Below are 18,810 nucleotides of genomic sequence, written 5' to 3' on the forward strand. Positions count from 1 at the left end.
ACTGCAGAAGTTAAAAGATTTTATACTTGTGCATTCTTTTTCAGCATATTAACTTCATTTTTTGAATATATTCCTGTTTATTGTTAATTTTATAATTAACAATAAACAGTTAAAGAAGGCAATTAAAACTTATTTATAAGTTTTAATTGTAATCTCAAGTTCTTTTTTCAATACTTCAATTTAAATATTTTGTAAAGACTGCTAATTTTGATTTGTGTTCTATTTGAGCTAAGCCAACTCTCTAACTTGTTAAATAAAGATTTCATAGTTATTCTAACTTATGATTCTTTAATAAATCTGTGCTAAATAGACGATAGTGTATTTAAATGCTTTAACTATGCTAAACACATGACATAAAAAAAATCCTCTAATTCAAAGTGGCTGGAACAAACTGTATAAAATATAATTATAAAAATAAGAATGAAAAAATAAAAGCAGCAATAATGGTTAGAAGCTTGCAATTATATGGAAAATTGTTTGTAACCAAAAACATATGCATTTCTTCGAACCTTATTTAAAATTGACCAATGGAATTAAAATTAAAAAAATGTATAAGTAAATAATTACTTATACATTTTTTTTTCAAATCCAAAAATAAAATAATGTCAACATAAAAGCAGCTGAGGAAGAAATGGCATCTTGCTAAGCCAAATAAATCTAGTATTGCAATAAAAAAAAAAAAAAAAAAAAAAAAAAAAAAAAAAAAAAGAAAAAGAAAAACAGCACTATATATATATATATATATATATATATTAATTACAACCTTTGATTTGTTGTTTCAATGTCCTTTTTCTCCACTGTTTTGATAACAGTAGTCTCACTATAGCAATTGGATTTCACTTTACTGCCTAATAATTCATTGAAAATGAAGTATTTAAGATGCAGATGAATGAAATGCAGAATTACAAATCATTTTTGTCAAAGCCTCTGAATTCTGTGATGACACATTTAGAATTCTATTGCAGCAGAAGATGCAGGGAATATCGAATTTTCTTTACGAGAACAGTGCATTTATCACTAGGAGTATACATATTTAAAAGTGAAGTAACATGTTAATTTCAAAACTATAATTATAAGTTAATTACTAAATATTAGCTATTAAATTAGCATAATTATTTTACGTGAAATTACTTGAATTTATCAGACAATTTTTCACCAGATCTATTAACAGAAAATGCAACACAATTCTGAGATATATGCATTTTATTTACGAAACGAAAAATACAGCTAAATAGATCCAGACATCACTTTTCGCATTACAAGTGATAGGATTGTCTGAAAAGGATCTTTTACATAGCATTGATTTTGTAAGATTACATGGTATGTCTTCATATCTCGCATCCTATAAAAGACAAGAGCAGGTCATTTTTAATTATGTAATTTTCAAAATTTTATAATTTGAAAATGAATACTTATATAATAACCAACTGAACAAAAAAGACACAGAATCAAAATGAAAAAAAAAAAAAAAAAAAAAAAACTTGCAACTAAATATTTACAAAATACACTACAAATTTATGTTAAATCCCTGCCCACACCATAATGCTTCCACCACGAAATGCGTGATCTTCAGTGATGTTTTGTAATTGATTGCATGTTCGTTGTTCACGTCATATCCTTATACGCTTCTCATCTGGCTCCAGAGCAAATCTTGACTCATCAGTAAACATGACATTGCCCCAGTCAGACTCATTCCAATTGACATGTTCCCAGCACCACTGTATTTGTGCCCCTCTTGATTGGATGGATAAAGGAACACAAACTTGAGATACCCGGGCGTACAGTTCACTCATATGTAAACTTCGGCGTAAAGTAGCTGCAGATATCGCCTTACCAATGGACGCTGTGACCACAGATGTCACACATGCGGAGGTCGCTCTGCGATTCCGCTTGGCTACAATAGCAATATATCAATCTTCCGTGGGGTTGTAACCCTTGGGCAGCTACGGGCCTTCGGACAACTGTCTGTGTGGTTTGGAATTGTTTCCATAAACGTGAAATTACAGAATGATGAACGCCAAAGAAAAGACCAACATCTGTGATCGACTGTACTGCTTCAATGCACCCCACAGCATGCCAGAATCTTCCATTTGTCTTCTGGAAGTCATAGAAACATGCATGTCTTGAAAACAATTGTATGAAAGTTTTAAACACCTTCTATCAGCACTTACAATCAACTTCTGTAACCCTTCATAAAGCTGGCTTCTTATAAGACTGCCTTTTTTGCATATTTCTTGACATGAAAGCATGATTGGCTGTTACCTAACATATTTGCATACTTCCATCTACCTCTGCAGTCAATTGCATCCTCTTCAATTCCGATTGGCTTCCGGAAATTAGCATTTTCTTCTCCGTGCTTAACTTTTGGAAGTGAGTGTATTTGGTAACTAAGTAGATTCACATATCATGATGGGTGCAATAAGATTCACATATCATGATGGATGCAATATGCTCCCGCACAATTCTGAAGACTTACATTCTCTTAAAATAGAGACCAAGCAGAGTAGCAAAGCAACGTGTATAAGCAGCAGCAAGTGACGTAGTGAAAAAAGGGTATACAGTTAGCAGCACTAGGCATTTAAAGTAAAAATTTTGTTAATCTGATTGGAAAAGAGCTGTCACACTGCAACATAATTGCATAAGACATGAAATGTATTAATTTGGCACACTTTAGATTCATATATTGATATTTTTAAGACAGGATGAGGACACAGCCAAATTACAGTATTAAAGTTTCATATTATCAGAATATACCATGAAACATGGCAGAACCTGTTCACTTTAATGAAGAAGGAATCGAGGAATCCTTTATCTACAAGCACTTTTTTTTCTTTTATTAACAATTTAATTTCATACTAATGCTTTTAAAGCTGCTCCTGCGAACAATTTTTTTTGGGGGGGGCGGGGTTTCATAGTTGACTTTGCTACACTCTTGAATTGACGAACGTTTTCATAGTCATCAACGATTTTTTTATTTATTAGTCCAAAGGGGCTTTGTCCCTGAAGAACTATTGCTTTCATTTTGCAATTTGCATCAATTCACTATAAACGCTGAATCACTTTTCAAACTGTTACCACAAAGTATTATCGCCCCGTGTTTCGAATTTTAAATGACGTAATCCTCCTATGAATATGGGCATGTGGAAGATCAAATTTGGAATTTGTTTTATTATTGATTTCATATTTTGTCAAACTTTAACAAATTTTTGAGTAACATACTCAACAATTTAAAAGCGAGCAATGGCAACACTCTGCGGGGAAGGGAAAACCTTTTTATCTCCAGCATGCGGAACTGTGTATCAGAAATTCTAAAGATATGCTCATTTTAAAATTATTTTGCGACATTGCTATTGAACTGAATTTTATAGTTTAAGTGTAAAAAACATATTTAATAAAAAAAAGGTAACACACAAAATACTAAAAAAATGCCTCTTTGGACGTAATTTAAAATCTGAATCCTTTTGGATTTTTTTTTTTTTTTTTCTTTTTGTATTATTTTGGCTTATTTCTAAATCCATATAAGTCTAAATTACAATAATCAACAATCATTTCATGGTTAACATTATTTAAGACAATGGGATGTAATTTAATGGGAAAAACTGATTAAATAATTCTATTTATATGCACGCCTAAAGATAGTGATAACGATTTTTAGAATACAATTTAATAGATTTCTTTATTTAGGAAACCAAGCTTTTATATTAAATGATATAAAACTGTACATAAATTCTGTTAAGAAAATTAATTCAAGCTATTGTTCTGATTAAACTATATGATAAATTATTTTTTCCTTTTAGTTCATTAATTATTTTACGAGTTAAAACTTTTTTAATATTTTTTTATTTATATCTTTTTAGTTTCAAGGACACATTATCAATCAAATTATTCAAACAAGATATTATTTCTCAACAGTGACTAATCACTCTTACTTCCACAATTCTGTTACATGATATCGTTTTATAACAATTTTACCAAAAAAAATCTAAAAATTATTTTAAAATTTCATATGATCTTCATTTAAAAGATCCACCCCCCCTCTCAAATGCTACAAACATTAAAATTATGGGAATTTTAGTTGTTCATTAAACAAAGATATGTGCAAAAAAATCATTTCAACATTAAATCCTAAAACATCAAAATTAAATTTTGAAAATATCACTGTATTGTCATCGACAATTAATGTGTGTGCAAACTTTGAACTCTACAACTTGTCACAAAGCAGGATCATGGGATAAGACAGTGAACCTCCTTTAGTAAGACTGAGAGGAGATAGCACTACCCCCCCCCAAAAAAAATAATAATGTTTTGTGTATGGTGAGACAAAGAATGTATTGTGAATTGTTGCCACCATATCAAAAAGTAAACTATTTCGAAGCAGAAGTTTTAAAGACAGAAATCAAACCAAAGCACCCCAGAACTGACCAAATCCTCTTTCAGTACAATAATGCTCAGCCCCACATTCCAATAAATGTCAAAGACTTAAATGAGTATGGCTAGCATATTTTATGTTATCCCTCTTTTATTCACTACACTATTCGCTCTCAGATTTTTATCTCTTCAGTTTGCTTCAATTTACCATGAATGGCCTTTACTTCTTGGAGAATGCCAAATAACACCTATACAATTTTTTTACAAATAAACTTAACAACCCTTTTAACACCTTCTTGATCGGCATCGCATCTCCCACACCCAGGATTTTTGTGTCCGTAAGGTCGGTGTCGCATGCCATGTGACGAAGTGAAAAATTCCATCTTTGAAACTGAATTCATCGCTTTAAATTCCACAATCATTTTTTGTATTTCTGAATATTGCTAAAAGATAACATGACTAGTCTTAGTTCCTTCACAAGTTTCTCAGTGAGGTTTCCCACCTCGAATATCTGTTATTGAATATCCACACAATATCTGTTAGAAATTTCAAATAAAAAAACATTCAAACTATTTTATATTTATAGCCAATTTTTTTTGATACAGTTAAGCAAAAAAAAATTTTTTTAATTAAATAAATGAGTGTGACTAAATAAAGTTTTGTGATAAATGTGGTTTTTATGCTTTCAGGTCCAAGGCAGGCTGTAAAGCTGTTCTAAAACACTTTTTTACGTAATTTTAATAATTATTTTTATGTAAATATTTATATTAAATGCATTAAAACAATGGCATTAATAAATATAGTATCACATTGTATTTAAAAAAATTTTTTAATTTGGGTGCATTGCAGGGACAACAGGTAATCAGTGAACGGGATATCATACATTTGACCACCCATAGGTCCATCAAAAACTGCTTACTCTAAAAAATATTTTGCATTGCAAATTTAGGATAGAGCATATATTAATTTTCAGCAATTAAAAAATGCTTTCTTTGGGTCAAAAAAATTTTAAAAAAAAAAGTTCTGCAGCTTTTAGATGCTAAATACAAGTAAAGCAGTTCAAAAACATCACAAAATTTCATTGAATCACAAAAGAATCATTTTATTTCATGACTTCCATTCCTTTGGTTGCTGGAAAATTCCTTCTTTTACCTTTTTCTTACAAAAAAAAAAAAAAAAAAGAGAGAGAGAGAAATTTTTTTTTTTACAACAACTAGACCCCTAAGTCAATAGATCTTATAATAATGCAGTTTTAACAACTACAACAAATGAACTGATTTAGTTTCTAACAACTTGACTCCTAAGTCAATACATCTTATAATCACTTTCCTTGCATGTATACTCAAGGCATTTTATTTCTTTGCTTAAACAATCCACAAGCCTACATGAAACTCAAAATCACACTTGTCAATAAAGAGGTTAAACAAAGTAGCAAAACATATGATAAGAATATGATGTTTAGGTAGTTTAAAGATGGTACATAAAACATTTATACATAAAATTTGGGAAATTTTCCTTTCATTCATCGATTAGTTATTCCTCTGTAAGTTTTAGAAAGAAAAATTAGAAACTGATTAAGCATGCTGAATAACCCTTCATATTAGCACTTATAAAATATGTATGTTATAAGAAGGAATTTAGCAGGGAATTCTGGGATGCACTATAATGTAAACAGCATTAAAACATGAGTCAGTTATCACAAACTTTACTATTTATAATGCACCAATTTCAACTACGTAAAAGAATCATGTATTGCCATTTAATTTGTTATCATGCAGTAAGATTATTTCTTCCCTAGCTTGCTTTTTTGTTGTTCTATTTGCAATATTATTACACATGCTTAGAAAACATGTGCAATAATATTGTAAAATGTAGGGATGCTTACAAAGCAATCCCACATTCTGACAGTTTATGAAACATTCACATGCTAACTGGTAATGCTTAAGTTTTGAACACTAGTAGAATTCTACTGAACAATTTAGGAGACTAATTTGCAGTCATAATTTGAATATCCAAGAATAATTATTGCATTATTTGACATCATGGAAAAAATAGCATATTATAACTTAAAGAAATGTAATTGTACTTGTGCATATAAAATATATTCTATAAAGAAGAATACATACATTTCAACCTGTTGTACTTGAAATGGTTTAGAAGTTCGTGGTTTCTTTTGCTCTACTTCAAGCCTAAAAACAAAAATAAGCATATAACATTAATCAGGGATATTCAACAGATCAATATTTTCCCTTAAACTATAAGATATAATTGGTCTTTTAAATGTTAAGTTACCTCTCCTTTTCACGGCTCTCTAGGGAACACAGAGCATCTTTCATTGCATCATAATTTTCAAGAATAGTCTGTTTTTGCTTCAGATTATCATATTTTTCCTGTAGTAATCTTCTAGTGACAAGCGGTAAAGCTATAAATACAAAATGCACCATGGTACTTCAGCATGAACATAAATTAAAATATTTATCTTTAAATAATACAGATAAGCAATACGGAATACATATTCAATACTCTTTATAATGGTGGCCTATTATAGCAGTAGCTCCATTAAGGTTTGTACATTGTGCAAGGTTACTCACAGACCTTCACAAACTGTTACCAAATAGCCAGCAGTCCTAACCACAGCACTAACAGTCTTCCCATCATATTAACTCAGAGTACAGCTGCCACTTTGAAGCAGTCTATTAACAAGAGAGCTTTTGCTTGCATTGAAATAACACTGGCTATAATAATAAATAAATATCTGGGGTTCTTTCTCATCAGCTTGCAAAGTAATTGTAACAGGAGTCAACTGTGATCAATAAATTATCTATCAACTTACTTTAATTAAATATAAAATATCTTTTCACCAAAAATCATCTCTGAAATTAATTCATGGTAATTTTAATATTACTTTTTTCTATATGTTACAATTTTGTTTATATTATTTGCTCTTTATTTACTGAAAATGAGATAAAAAAATAGGTACTTCTGTCTTAGCTGAAATCATCAGATTTTCAAAATGCATCAAATTTGGGCACATAATTCGTCCAACAACCATGCAATAACATTTCTTAGTTTTAACACGCAATGTTTCCATTTTCAGATCCATTCTTTTCGTTTTATTACAAGCTCCAATGGTTTTTACTGAAAAATCATGGTATCTTTTGTCTTAAATTCAATTTCAAAATATGCACTGGCAAGACTTGTTTACAATGGAAGGAACTGCAGCAAAATTTCTACAAGACTACAGTATTTTGTCCTAAAATCTCTCAAAGGAACCTTTGACTTATTCTTAACCCCCCGAATAACATAACTGCCTTTATTCATCATGAGATCTTTTATCATTTCTGCTACATTAGATTATAATTTAAAATATTTTGCTTTCTTACTTTAAGAATTTGAATATCATCTTAATGAATGGAAGTTTATGAAAATAGAGACAAAAAAAAGCAATTAAAAAATTTAGCTAAAGCAATCATCACAAAACTTCACCAGAATAATATATATATAAATCAATTATATGTAATATTTATTACTTGATTTTTAAAATGACTACTTGGATACATGGAGTAATTTTTTTTTTTTTTTTCTTTTGTAAAGAACCATCATTTTGCAAAGAACTTAAGTGTGGCAAATCAATTGTACTAATATGGAAGTATTGAAAATTTTTTTTAAAAATTGAAGAAATTTTTCAAACATATCAATACAGTAACCTTAATATTTAGTTTGCGAGAATATCAATTTATGTAAAAAATTTACCTTATCTATCAAGCTATCTGCTTTTTTATACTGACTATTTAAAGCCTCTTCCTCTCTCTGAAAATTATTCAGACAGCAAAGCATTATGTCACCAAAATAGGAAATACATGATGCCACCAAAATGTATTTATGCTGTAACCCACATACACACACGTATGCACAGTAGACAAGGGCTGATTTCCATCTTTGATGGTCATTTTTCAGATTAGTCTTTATTTTTATTGCATTCGAGTACATATTTTTTTTCTCTTAAGGAATGAATCATAATGGGACTATGAGTTTTCTGGATGATAAAAAAGGTTTTCCCATCATCCATTTCATCAGAAATATGACATTTTGTTCAATAGTCTCTACTATTGAACAAATGCAAAACATTCTCATTCCACGAAACTGCAAGATCAAAATTTGTATGCTGATTTTGAATTTGAGCAAATCTCTGGTGTTTTTAAGTGAAAACAGATTGCTGTATACATGGGGAGAATCAACTTGTGCATGATGCTGAATTTCTGCAGTTTCTTCATGTTTCTTGAAAGTGAAACAGATCACTGTGTACATGGGAAAAAAAGTGCCCCAATCAAAAAAAAAGATAAGTGTTTTATTATGGATGTCTCTTGCATTTTAAAATTTTGTTAATTGGCTGTTGTTTTATGTAACTGTTGGACTGCAGGTACTTTTTAAATGGCTATTTTCTTTTGCAACCTAGTTTCGAGAAAAATTGATAGCAACTTTAAGGCAACTTTTCAGGAAGACGGTGAAGATATATGAAAACTGCTATTTTTTTAAGAATATAGAACTGAAACAAAATATGTTAAATGATGGTCAAAAATGCTTTCAATAGCATTAACTATCAGCATTACATTATGCTGACAATTATGTGAAGTAATGATAATAGACAACAAAATCTATAATTGAGTGATTAAAACAAAATATCATCATGGTATCCAAGAATATTAGTTTAGCATAACAATTAATGTTATTGTAGTCATTTCCTACATTCCCGTAACACTGCATTAAATATGCCTCAGAATTTAATACCATGTTTATTTGCCTCTTGTAAAAATAGGAAAATGACACAATGTTCTCTTGTAATAAAATTTTCTGCAAACTATGCTTAATAGTTTATCAGAGAAGAAATTAAAAAATAAACATTTATTAAATCTCCTTTTAGAATTCACTTAAACAGTATAAAAATTTACTAAATACTTGCATTCTTTCTGCATTTTCCTCCTAAGATTTTTTAAAGTTTTTTTTGAAGGACTTTTCTTTTCAGGTTCTACATCTAGTAACTTCTGATTAAAAATATTTGAGGAAATAGGAACATTTCGAAAAATATTGCTATTTACAGCATCAGCCTAAAAAATAGATAAATGATCACATTAGTAAACATACGAGTAATTTAATAATATTAAAAAAAAACTACTTCATTAAACATACATATAAATTAACATAATAATATAGTGATTATAAACAACCAGATTTACTATAGGTCACAATTAGGTATTTTTTTAGGAATTGTTCTAAATAGATATATAAATAGAAAAAACAGATACTTTTCAGTTAACAAACCACCATTTGTTATAAAACATAGATGTTGGTGCACAATCTAACTAGAAATAGGAATGGCAACCTTAACAATAAATACAGCTTCATGAAAAAAGTGGCTATTTTATTACATCCAAATTAACCCCCCCCCGGAAAAAAAAGACAAGCATAAAAATTTACATTGACAGTTGAAGGTCAATTCTATTAATATAAATTCTTGACACCAGAAGTAAATAAGCTAAATAGCTATCAAGATAAAGAATGCATGAACCTCTGAAACAGCAACCACTTTGTAAACCATTCTTTTCCAAGGTCATATTGGTGCTCCAGTGATAAGAAAATATAATTTCATTTTTCAGTTTTTCAAACAAAGGCCTTTCAGCATGGATGATACATTTGCCTCAGAATTTAATTACGACATTTTATCATTTAGTAAGTGCCAAATCACATAAATTTACGGGATCAATGTTCATAATTTCCACTTGCCCGATATCACTGCATAGTTACTCAACAAATGAAATAAAAAGGGTATCACATTTGACATATTAGTGTACAGTTATGATTGGTGCCCCATCAACCAAATAGTACCATAAGAAATATAGCCAAATTTTAAGACCACTACAATATTTCTGCTATTATGCAAATTTAATTTATTCAATTTAATTAAATTTACCATCCTATTTTTATCTTATTTAAAATATTATTATGCAAATTAAAAATATTTCATCCTTTTTAATTGCGAGATTTCAAACTGCATAACATTCAGCATATAAAACGAAGTTTAATAGGTTTTTTTTATTTTACCACTTTGGTGACCTTCTCAAGGCATCTCATAAAAATATCCATAATCATCCACGTTGTTTTACTTTCTTCTTAACGCAATGACAAGATTTTAACACTACTAAAACATCCTGCTCTTTGTGACTGTCCTAGGACTATCCTTTTCCATCAATATTTGCACGGAATAAAATAGAAAAATGATCTTTGCCTTTTTTGGCATATATACTGAATAGAATTAAAGGCCTAGCTTCTCAAAGACATGGATGAAGGACACATATTTAATCAATATTAAAAACATTTTTCAACTGATACCTATTGATTTCTTTTTATAAATTCTCAAAACAGCTTATAAAACAAACAAACAGGGATAGAAAATAAGTGAATGCTTCGGTTTGAGATGTATGCCAAGTAGATACTCAGCTACGGAGCCAAATTATTAATCTCACAAATTTATACTTACATGATTGTTTTCCATAACGAGGTACTTTATTTAGTGCCTAATTGAAATTAAGAATCCGAATTTTTAAGAACAAATCTTCACATGTTTTATTATAGAAGGTAAAATAAAATGCGCATGCGTAAAGCATTAATAAAAAAAATGTTTGTGGCTTTGAGGTCCAGATTTTAGATCATTAAGGATAATGGACATCCGGATTTTGGACTTTGTACTGTATAATCTTTCTTCTTTCTTCCCTATTGCTACTAATGAACTATTGACATCATAAATTTTACAGAACTTTTCTTTTGAAACTATTTTATGATTATCCGTAATCTTCGAATAATTTAATAAATTTGCTTTCATTTTTTTTTACATAAAAAATTCAATGTTAAGATTGATTCAGAGTTATATACAGGAAAAGAAACTACAGTCAAAAGTCTTTAATCCGGACGTCCATAATCCAGAATGATCTATAATCTGGACCTCAAAAATACAAACTTTCTGCGCAAGCGTTAACGCGTAACGGACGGTATAAGCTAAGCTAAACTTATCTAATTATCTATTTCAGTTAATGTTGCAGATTGCGTTGTTTCTTAATCTTCTAATTGGATCCGGCTTATTATTTTTTGCAGACTGTTAAAGCAATTTTATAAAAGTAAGCTTGAACTTTCGATTATGTCAAAAAGAATTTCCGATTCTGGAGCTACCAAAGGATCTACAAAGCGAAACCATGTTTTGATGTCCATCAAACAAAAAGTAGAATTGCTGCAAAAAATGGATAAAGGTATATCCTTTGTTTCTCTTACCATTCTGAAATCTGTTTATCAATTTCACGCTGCTCTGTGGGGTGGGGGGAAATGTCATGGCGCACAATGAACTGGAAGTTGATCTGTCAGCCAGTGACGTAAATAAGGGTATGCAAGGAATGCCGTCGCATAGGGGCCTGAAAGCTTAGGAGGCCCTTAAATGTCCTGCTGAACTGAAGCTTGATGTATTCCATTACATATATATAGAAGCTTTAATTCATTTTCCCTTGATGAGTTTGAAATTAGAATTTCAATAAAAGAAGATTAATTTTTTTTTTCTCTTTTGCTTTTTATTTTTATTTTTAGAATTTGTACTACTATAAATTCTTATTTTAATTTTGATATGTTTTGATTGTGTTAAACCCCTTTTACACAATTGTTAATATTAAAATAGTTGAGGAATAGCCTTGATTTGACTCCAATTTACTTTTAACTGCTTTAAGTATATGTAGATAATAGAATTCGTTTTCTTTAAGTTTTTAAGGGCCGCCTACCTATATGGTGCAGTAATGCAATTCTCTGTATGACGCAGATAGGAGGCCCTTGGAAGCCCCTGAAACAGCTAAATTCAAGTGTTTGCAAAAGTTAAAATTTCAGCATTTGACTATGAAATAATAACTTCATGACCTACCCCAGTTTAGGGATAGCAGTGAGCGGAAAATAGGAAAAGTTTCTTTGTATTCCTTAGTCTCAAACCTGAAACTTATTAAAGGCGACCCCTAAAGGAAAGGTTTCTCCTTCTGCAATCCCAAATCAAAAAGCGGTGGAAGTGGAAATGAATTGTAACTATTTATTTATAAAGTACTTATTTTACATATTAATTTGTTTCTGTATAATTCACATTATGATCGATTAATCAGTAGATATATTTTCTAAGTATAAATCAAAGAAGTAACTAGGCAGGATTCTGGTACTTTGGAATGAACTTTGCAAGTTAAGAGAAATCGTGGTATATTATTTGAAGTTCGTAATTTTCATAATATGTCATTCCAGTAGCGTTTAATTTTGTTCATATATTGAATCTCTTACTAGCTTTTCCATTAAACGCAAATCCAAAAATCAGTCCTAATATTCAATTTGAAATTGAATTTATCAATGTGAATGATTCTTAGAATTTAATATGACATGTATTTCGTTGGTTCGCTATAAACGGCATATAACTTTTCAAATTGTTGCCACCAAATAACCTCACCCTATATTAAATAAGGAAGGATCTGCATGTTTGAATGTATAGTTCTCACAATGTAAAAAACAATGGTACTCGCAACCTGTGCAGTCGCACCAAGGGGCAAGGTAAGCGACAGAAACATTTTGGATTTTAGAAGCACGATTGACATTACAAAATGGCAAAGTTAAAGGCAGATCGATTTTTTTCTCTCTTTTTTTACACTAATAAGCTGGAGGGAGGGAATCATTCGTAAGTATTAAATGCTAACTCCAGAATACATGCTTTTCTTTCTTAAAGATACAAAATCATTGACGTAAGTTGAGCAGTTGTGGCATAAAAGGACTTTGCCCCACCCCATGTCGAAATGCAGTTCTAGTCCAGAAAACGCAAAGAATTTATGGCACCACATTTGGAAAGGAGAGATTTCCCGTTCGACTTAGGGATCTTTGAATGAATTCAAGGTCCGAAAAAAAGCGGGGGACAGGCTACGAACACAGATGCTCAAACATTAAGCGACTAAACATTTCAGTTAATTTCCGGCATATATTTAATGAAATTTGTTTCATTAAATTTATCGAAATTCATTACTTTTTCACTCATGGGGGTAGGAAATGGAATGGATGAATATTTTTACTTGAAATAATGAGTAAATAAATATTTATCCAATTTTTCATATCAAAATTTTCAAAATATTTTCACATTGCAGATAAAATGCAGGTCAAGGATTCTTTAAAATCCCAAATCGAGAATTAAATCTGAAAGCACAGAACTCGTTTGAGGATTTACTTGATTTGCTTTAGAAAAGAGAAGAGCTGTAGTGTTTCTTAACTTGTAAATTACCCATCTACCAAAAATTCACACTTATCTGCAAAGATAATTCTGAAGACATTACATTTGTTTTGAAAGTAATATATTAATCTCTCTTCGTTTGAAAAAAATATAATAAATTACAATTTTTTTTAACGTGAAACATTTAAGCGTATAATTGAGTAGTGCGCAATAATCTATACGTTATTTAAACGGAATTGAATTGAATTATTATATAATAATAAAGCACTCGAGGACTATTTGCCTAAGGGGAAGAACGCCTTCATTGTCGTTATTTGAAAAGAAATTTTACATTTACTTTACTTTTGCTTTTAATTTACTTTCCACAGCATTTAGTACATGAAATCATCTATAATAGTATATTAATGATAATAAAAATGGCATCACACAACTAAAAGTATATACTACTTCATAAATTTCGATAAATTAATTACTGAAAATATTAAACATATCAATGGCAGTGCTGCCCTAATAGTTTTCAGTTGCATTTCAACATCTGAAAACGCAAATTACATTGCTATTTTTACTACACAAACAAATGGAATATTTCAGAAAAGAATTCTCCCCCGTTAATGCAATATTTCAATAATTTTTGCAAATTAAAAAATTTAATTAATATGTTTTAATAGTAAATGATGCGATTTTCACTCATAAAATCCCTTTGTACATTATTCTCTTTCATTTCGGCATCACTGCATAACTTTTCTAAGGCATAATAATAGCTTCCGTTAATATATGTTCCCATACATTATATTTTATTTTTTATATTTTCGTCATTAATAAATTAATGATTAAGATAAAAAAATTGATACTGCTTAATTTATAAGCAATGTAAAGACTGGAAATCTGAGGTCGTTAATTTCTGAGACATAAATAGCTTTCTAAGACACAAATAAAACATAACAATAATCATAAATATTAATGCTCCAAAAATATATCTGCTTTTCCTAACTGATTTTTGCTTTCTGATCCATCTGCGGTACAACAAACCCATTTTCATAAATGAAGTTTTGCGCATTTCTCTACGAAGTACGCAAAACTTGTTTCATACAATTTTATTTTTACTAATTATGAAGAAACTTTATACCTGTTTCCTAAACAAGAAGTATTTATGTGTACTACTTTTAGAATCTATGCGACAAGAGCGTGAGTACTCATCTTCAAATATATGTTAGTATCAATAAGCTTAACTCTAAATTATTAAACATTTCTGGGACCTTGAAACTTGGAAGGGAATCGTCATATTTTGCTACAGTGGCTATTTAAATTTAGATAAATCCTCTTACCATTATTTTTTGTTTAATTTTAAAATTTCCATTTCATATTACACAATCATTTTCAAAGCTCTTTGGATATATATCAATAAAATTTGTTTCTACCTGTTTATGATTTCATCGTAAACTTGTGAAGAATTTCCTAAAAATATTCGAATATCCATAATTTTTACTGTTAAATATTTAATAATTATACATTAACTGAAATGCATTTATAGTAGAGAGGAAATGTAGAAAGATATTGCAGGTGATTTATTATGTATCATTGAAATATGACAATAATAATAGTACAATTTGACTGAAGAGAAAAAGATAAGGAAAAAAAAAAACAAAAAAAAAAACAGATGTTTTAGTATTTTAAAAGGGAAATGGACAATGGGCATCTTTACAGTAAGTAAAGTCTTGGATGAAAGTTTTACTGTGACTCAACTTGGGGAGACACTGAAAATTTATATAGTGGAGGCAGGGTCCCTTTCTTCGTTACAAAGCTGCATAGAAGTGTGAAACCACTACCCCTCAAGTACACTTGTAAACTGGTTGATGATTCAGAACAGTAAACTGAACTTGCTCTTATTCTAATGCCATTTCTCTAGTCTATGGCAAGAACAAATAGAAGTTTTTCTTTAAAATTAAATTTCAAAGTGATCTTAAATATAATTCTTCATTATAAAGGTAAGTTATTGATTTGTAATATCTAAATTAATCATAAACTAAATTCTTATAATTTAAAACTTGCTAAAAATTCAATTCAGCTAAACTTTTAATCCATTTATCTGAAAAATCCAAAATTATCACCATTAACAATGCAAATGTCTACTAATATTAATAATGTATTGTTATATTAACATGAAATATTTTTATGATAAATATGAAATATAATCTATGTTTCCATACATTAAGAAACATCATAACAGGCCAAAATTAAAAACAAAATTTTTTAAACACGCCCTGCGCTATAGTGCAAGATCGACGGCTAGACAATCGAAAATCAATCGACTTGAATGGAGCATTCAACATCTAAAAAGCGTTTCTAGTAATATGCCATATATGAGAAACAAATCTGAAGACATTATGAAAGAAGCTGAGTTTATTGCAAATAAATGGAGCATAGAAACTAAATTTGAAAAATAAAAGAGAAATAAAGAACCTAAAACACTGTCATTGTTAACAAATATGCAAATTATTAATAATGTTTCAAAAATAAAGAAAACATACAAAGAAGACTTGCACTGGAAGTACAACTTTTATTATTTATAAATACTTTCAGAACAGAAATCCAAAATTTGAAATCCTTTAAGGATTTAGCTAAATTAGCAATGGTAAAATATTATGACATGACAAGCAGTTATTCGGGAGTGTGCAATTCACTTATATTGTATTTATCATTAACTGTAACCACAGCCACAAGTGAGAGGTCATTTCCACAACTGAAACTAATAAAAACATATTTAAGACACAGTATGATACAAGATTGGTTGTCAAACCTTTCACTATTGAGCGTTGAAGCTGAGATGGCTAAAAAAATTGACGTCCAAGTATTGATAAATAATTTTGTGGAAATGAAGGTTAGGAGGCGCAAATTTTAAAAGAAGGATTTTTTTTTTCTTTGTGATGAATTTTGGCCACCAATGTTATCATTACACTTATTGAGGGAGGAAAAATTAAAGAAGAGCAGTACGGACTGAGGAAAATTAATAGGAAACAGTTATGACAATAATAAGCATTCATATTTTTCATAAAAATCATGTATTCAAGTAGTTTAGTGTACCAAAAGGTTTTTTAAAAAGACAGAAAAAACTTTACCATACATATTTTCTACAAAAATTGTATGTTCAAATAGTTTTCTGTATGAAGTTTATGATAAATATGTTTTATATTTAACAAATGTATCATTTACATTATAAAAGTTCTTATTTATTACTTGTATAGTATTGCATAAATCATGTTCGTAAGCTGAGTAAATCACAGAGTACTATACATTAATGTAATAGCTTTTCTGTACATTTATCAATTATCTTGTCTGTCAGTTTATAATATAACTAATTATTTATAAGTTTGCTAACTTAAGCGAAAAAACTTAGGCGCAGATTTTATATAAAAATTTAAAACATTAGTATGTAAAACTTCTTGGATTTTATATAAAAATCTCTGCAGATCTAGGCTTTCTTCCTTTTCTTAATGCTATACGTTGACATGTTTCTTTTTTTATATAGACTTATTCATTTAGTATCAGTATGCAACTCAGTGAAAGGAGAGAAAAATCTGTCTCTCGCACTCACACAAAGAGTCTTAAGTAACTGAATTAAAATCACCTGACATCAAATACCCAGACTAAAGCAAATTTTCATTTCACCAGTTGGTCAAGAGAAATTATTTTCCTTTTTATTCTTTCTTCATGTTACGTACCTTTCAACTGGTTCCCTAAGAATGTGGTTTTATTTTTATTAATCCGAATGTGATAAAAATCATCATGAAAACATTGGCTCCTGGAATCCTTGACTTTTTTTATTATTATTATTTTTTTAATTTTTTATTTTTAAGCACATTAAATTTATTAGAAAAGGGTCGAAGTGTCGCAGAAAAATTTTTTGCATAAGAGCTCATAAGTTCTAGTTACGCCACTGCTGTCAGCACTATCCTTATGTTCAGAACAGATGTTTTTATTTTATTCGGCTTATACGAGGGTTGAAACTTTAATAGTGGCAACACAGCTGAAAAAACGCTACGCAACAAAACCAAAGAATATCGCGTATACCACACGTGAACTACATACCTACCTTACCTCTCAACGAAAAGACTTGTCCTGCCTACGTCACGCGCATGCGGAGTGACGCGAAGAACGGATCCTTGTATTAGCTCACGGTCTAAAGTAAGTGTTGTCAGGATGTTTTCAAAACAAGAACAACGATGTTGGATAAAAATTGAATGTGCCAGAGGTCGTACAGCACGACAGTGTCATCAAGGGCTTCAAGAGGCTTGCAGGGAATCTGCATTACCTTACAGAACCGTAGCAAGATGGGTGAAAGCATTCAATGAAGGACGCCAAAACGTGGCAGACATGCTGCGGCCAGGTCGTCTGAGTGTCAGCGATGCAGACGTGCAAGCTGTTGCCGCACTAATGGACAGTGATCGCCGTCAAACAATTCGTCAGCTGGCCGGACAAACAGGATTAGCGCATACGACTGTGCTGCACATTCTGAAGGAACGCCTGTCAGTGAGAAAAACTGCTTCACGATGGGTTCCACATCAACTGACAGAAATTCAGAAAATGGCTACGATACGATGCTGACCCAAACCCACCTGGAGCGCTATGAGCGCGAAGGAGATGCTTTTTTACACCGTATCATTACGCTGGATGAGAGTTGGGCCCGATCATACCAGCTAGAACTCCTCTCATTTTGCATGACAATGCTCGGCCACATGCAGCACAAGCTGTGACTGATTTGTTCAAGCAATGGGGCTGAGAAGTGCTTTACCATCCACCATACTCCCCAGATCTAAGCCCTTGTGACTATGACGTAATTCCTAAGATGAAGGAACCACTTCATGGCACTCGCTTCCAAACTGTTCCTGAGATTCTTGCGGCAGTAGACCGGTCCATTCAAACTATCAACAAAACAGTTGCTGCTAGAGGTATTCTGCGACTTTCACATTGTTGGAAACGGGTTGTGCACAATGCTGGTGACTATATTGAAGGACTGTAAAACATAGTGACATGAATCACTTTTGTATTCCTTGTAAATAAATAGTTGCCACTATTAAAGTTCCAACCCTCGTAATTCCTTACTAAATGTAGTATTCCATCTCGATGTACTCCGTTTTTGATATGATTTAAATCAAATTCCTCATCAT

The 18,810-nt window shown here is 30.5% G+C and overlaps 1 protein-coding gene across 1 annotated transcript in view; it reads right to left on the reverse strand.

Moving 5' to 3' along the window:
- Positions 1-1,185: 1,185 nt before the first annotated feature.
- The window catches only part of LOC118202624 (uncharacterized), a 34,513-nt gene continuing 16,888 nt past the window's right edge, over positions 1,186-18,810 (reverse strand). Inside the window, exons 3-6 of the mRNA XM_085823193.1 lie at positions 9,329-9,473; positions 6,661-6,790; positions 6,495-6,557; positions 1,186-1,342 (exon numbers count right to left, since the gene is read on the reverse strand). Of these exons, the coding sequence (XP_085679319.1) occupies positions 1,228-1,342; positions 6,495-6,557; positions 6,661-6,790; positions 9,329-9,473 (453 nt within the window). The 3' untranslated portion in view covers positions 1,186-1,227. The remainder of the gene's footprint in view (positions 1,343-6,494; positions 6,558-6,660; positions 6,791-9,328; positions 9,474-18,810) is intronic.

This window comes from Stegodyphus dumicola, chromosome 1 (assembly GCF_044657685.1).
Source record: "Stegodyphus dumicola isolate Sdum_Otavi_A_Nest chromosome 1, ASM4465768v1".
NCBI lineage: Eukaryota > Metazoa > Arthropoda > Arachnida > Araneae > Eresidae > Stegodyphus > Stegodyphus dumicola.